Here is a 3,939-nt window from a genome sequence, read left to right as displayed (position 1 = left end):
CACACACACACACACACACACACACACACACACACACACAATTCTGTCTTCCAAAAGCTAGTTCAGGTTCAACTTTTGCCTCAGTGAATAAACATGAAATGATTGAGAGGATGGTGAGCAATTAAAACTTAATTTATTATAATTTCTGCCAGTGTTGATTTCTCCTTTAAAAAGCAGAAGTTATTTCTCTGAGATAAATCAAATTAAACCCACATTTTGGATTTGATATTTAAATTCCACAGCTTTCTCTATTATTAAGTCTTAAAGATTATTTAGCTTCATTATATCCCAAATTTTCATATTAAAAAAATGGTGAAACACAGCTCCTCATGAAGCAGGAAGCAAAGTATGTGTACCCCTGACCTTAGCAAGAGAGCTGTAGGTGGGGCTTCTTCCCTGCCTGAGAATCTCCTTAGATTTGCATTGGCTGGCTTGTTTTCCCTTGCTCTTTGTTTTTTCCTATCTTGTTCTAAGAATCTAGGGAATTCTAGTGGGGAGAAATTTCTGCAAGGCATCTCTATTTTATTAGTACACCATAAAAAATTAATAATTTAAAATGTTGAACAGCAGCTGGCAAAATGGCAAAATGGTGAAAAAAATGCTTGCCAAAAAGTCTGATGTCCTGAGTTTAATCCCTGGGACCTATGTGGTGGTGGAAGCAAATAAGTGAGTCTGGAAAGTTGTCCTCTGACATCCACATGATCCAGTACTGGGACATGCACATGTGTTTGCAAATGAACACATCAAAATTAAAATATAATAAGAAATCATTGTCCAAAAATACCACAGACATTCCTCTTAAAGTTTGTTTAAAATGAAAGATCTTAGCATACCTGAATCATACCCCTCAAGAATCTGAGGCAGGAGGTAGAGTCCAGCTTATGCTAGAGAGATACTTGTGGGAAAAAAATTAAAAACAGAAAAAAAAAAAAAAAAGAAAAAGAAAACCCCAAACTTCTCATCTACTTAATTACTGAATTACACTATTTATTATAGAAAGGTTGCTAGGGTTTTTACTTTTGTTTTTTGTTTGTTTGTTTGTTTGTTTTCTTTTTGTTTTTTTGTTTTGTTTTGTGTTCCTGAATGGTACTGTCATTATATTTAAGGTCTATATTCCACTACAGAATGTCACATGTCTATGTGACAAAGTGATAGCTGTAATGGAGCCCTGAGAAGTGACCCTATTCCTTTTCTTCCTCTTCCACTTCCTGTCCCTCAGCCCCCCCCATCCCTCTTCTCTCAGATTTAGTTGTGTCTTCTGTCTTACTTCTTCCTATCCCTTTCTCCTCACTCTCTTTTCCTACTTACTAGGTGTCCTTATCCACTGGTGAGAGTTTAAGAATTTAGGCATCTTTTCTTTCTAGAGCAGAGGGAAGATATGCTTATATACAGATTTCCCTATATAAATGTCTTACAACCACACGAATCCTGTCTGGTTTATGTCTGACAGAGTTTCTTTTTTTTTTTTTTTCTTCTCTTTGTGTATGTGTTAAATGTTTGTGTGTGAAGAGGTGCATACATTTGCAAACGTGTAACTACATGCAGAAAACAGAAGACAGTCACAGCTGTCATTTCTTAGCATCTATCTTGATTTTGGAGACAAGGTCTCTAACTATAGTAGAACTCACCAAGTAAGCTAAACTCACTCACCAGCCAGCCCCCAGGTGGCTGGGGGTGGTGCTTAGCACCAGGTCTCCACTCACTTCCACCTCCCAACACCAGGACTTAAGTGTGTACCACCATGGTCACCTTTTTAGTTTTATAAACTTGGGTTCTGGAAGATCAAACTTCACACCTCATGCTTGCACATAAAACACTTTACCTTATAAGCTATCAGGTGGCCCCAGTCTATAATTTCTCAAGATTATCATCCAAAATCATCCTTATGCCATAAAGGCATATTCACCCCCATGCATCAGATTCTGCATTCTTAGAGTCAAACATTGGAGTGATAGGTCCTAAGTCCCTGCAAGAAATTTCAGGTAGAGTGTAAAGTTGTAGTCTGTATTTTATATGTTTTACTTTTCTTTCCTGAATGTACAGAAGCATCATTATTATTAAGTATTCTACTTGAATACACATGAAGTTGCCTTAAGATAATACACAAAGAGTATTTCATTTCCCTTGTTTTAAATTATTTGGAGCAATTCAAGGATATATGGTGTAAAATCATGATATTTTGTGATACATAATTAATTTCATATTTTACTTAGTTATTAAAATAACCTGTTGTATAAATTTTTAAACAGCCGTTAAATCTTTATATGTACACAGAGATCTTTTTTGCATTCTTTTTTACATTTTGAGGCATTGGAACATGTGCATTATTAAACAGTGATCAAAAGGTACAAATATTGTGAAGAATCATTATTATAAAGATATTATTTTTTGTTCAGGGATATGGGGGCTACATCGCATCATTGATCTTAAAATCAGATGAGAAGTTTTTCAAATGTGGAGCCGTGGTTTCACCCATCTCAGACATGAAGTTGTATGGTGAGTATGTCCTACAGACAGATCTAATATAAGGTATTGATTGGTGGACAAGAAAATCCCAATGCAGAGAAACTCAATTGAGCTCATTTATCATGTGTTATTAAAGTCTGTTGTGAGTTATCACCTCCTTTATGCAATTGATTTTACTGGAGCGTGACAATTACATTTGAAAGGCATAAATAAATGATGAAACAGGATACATTTTGCTCATTCAGATTTCTTTCTTCCTGTGTCACAGCCTCAGCTTTCTCTGAACGGTACCTTGGCATGCCATCAAAGGAAGAGAGCACTTACCAGGTAGACTAATACAAAAAATACAAGAATAAAAGGCAAAAGGCATTTTTGTTACAAGGACTAGGTTGAATTCCTTCCATTCAGATATCTCTACATATAAAAATACTTGTGTTTTTCTTGCAGGCATCTAGTGTACTGCATAACATTCATGGTTTAAAAGAAGAAAATTTATTAATAATTCACGGAACAGCTGATAGTAAGTGTTGTATTTGCTTCTCCTTTCTGAGGACACAACTTAGATGTAGAATTTGTTTCCAGGTGGTCATAGAAAGCTGTTGAACAAGAGTACAGGAAGTGACATGGAGGATGAGAGTTTTGTTTTGTTTTGTTTTTTTGTTTTGTTTTGTTTTTCGAGACAGGGTTTCCCTGTGCAGTCCTGGCTGTCCTGATGCTCACTTTGTAGACCAGACTGGCCTCAAACTAAGGTAGTGCTATCCAATACCATTCCCTATTGTGAGATTTTTAACTGTAATCTTCCAATCTTATATACAGCAGCCACTGGTCAATTGCAACCACAGATCATATAAGAAATAGTGTAGACTAGGGAACAAAATAATTTAATGTGAAAAAGTGGTTAAATCATGGCAGAAAGAGATGAGAGAGAGAGAGAGAGAGAGAGAGAGAGAGAGAGAGAGAGAGAGAGAGAGAGAGAGAGAGAAACTGTAGGGAGGAAAGCCCATGAGATGGAGTGTGTTTAGGGGATAGAAGCAGGTAAGTAAGTGGTCTATTTGGTTTGAATATGTTTGAGTGTTCAGGTGTGTGGCTTCATGTTTGCATATAAGTGTGTATATGTGTGTCTTTTAGTTAAAATTACATTCTGGAGCTTTGAGCTCTAAAAGCCATGTGTAAACCTGGCAAACCACCTGAAATGAAAACCAGACACAGGAAAACAATGATGGATTCCACATGAAGCAGACCATGACTGGTTCCCAAATCCTTCTGTTTTATTGTGTAAGAAGCCTCTCATAACAATGTAGTATGTAAAAAGAAAAGAAGGAGAGAAGAGAGAGAGAGAGAGAGGGAGAGAGAGAGAGAGAGAGAGAGAGAGAGAGAAAAGAAGAAGAAGAAGAAGAAGAAGAAGAAGAAGAAGAAGAAGAAGAAGAAGAAGAAGAAGAAGAAGAAGAAGAAGAAAAAGAAGAAGAAGAAAGA

At 36.4% G+C, this 3,939-nt stretch overlaps 1 protein-coding gene across 4 annotated transcripts in view; it reads left to right on the top strand.

The window, feature by feature from the left end:
* The window catches only part of Dpp10 (dipeptidyl peptidase like 10), a 1,452,235-nt gene that overhangs the window by 1,440,051 nt on the left and 8,245 nt on the right, over positions 1-3,939 (top strand). For all 4 annotated transcript variants that reach the window (XM_021198715.2, XM_021198714.2, XM_029538361.1 and 1 more), the window contains exons 22-24: positions 2,397-2,496; positions 2,735-2,793; positions 2,914-2,986. In XM_021198715.2, the coding sequence (XP_021054374.1) occupies positions 2,397-2,496; positions 2,735-2,793; positions 2,914-2,986 (232 nt within the window). The remainder of the gene's footprint in view (positions 1-2,396; positions 2,497-2,734; positions 2,794-2,913; positions 2,987-3,939) is intronic.

Source organism: Mus pahari, chromosome 5, assembly GCF_900095145.1.
Source record: "Mus pahari chromosome 5, PAHARI_EIJ_v1.1, whole genome shotgun sequence".
In the NCBI taxonomy this organism is placed as follows: domain Eukaryota; kingdom Metazoa; phylum Chordata; class Mammalia; order Rodentia; family Muridae; genus Mus; species Mus pahari.
The sequence above is the reverse complement of the archived record's forward strand: the minus strand, read 5'-3'. Positions and strand labels throughout refer to the sequence as shown.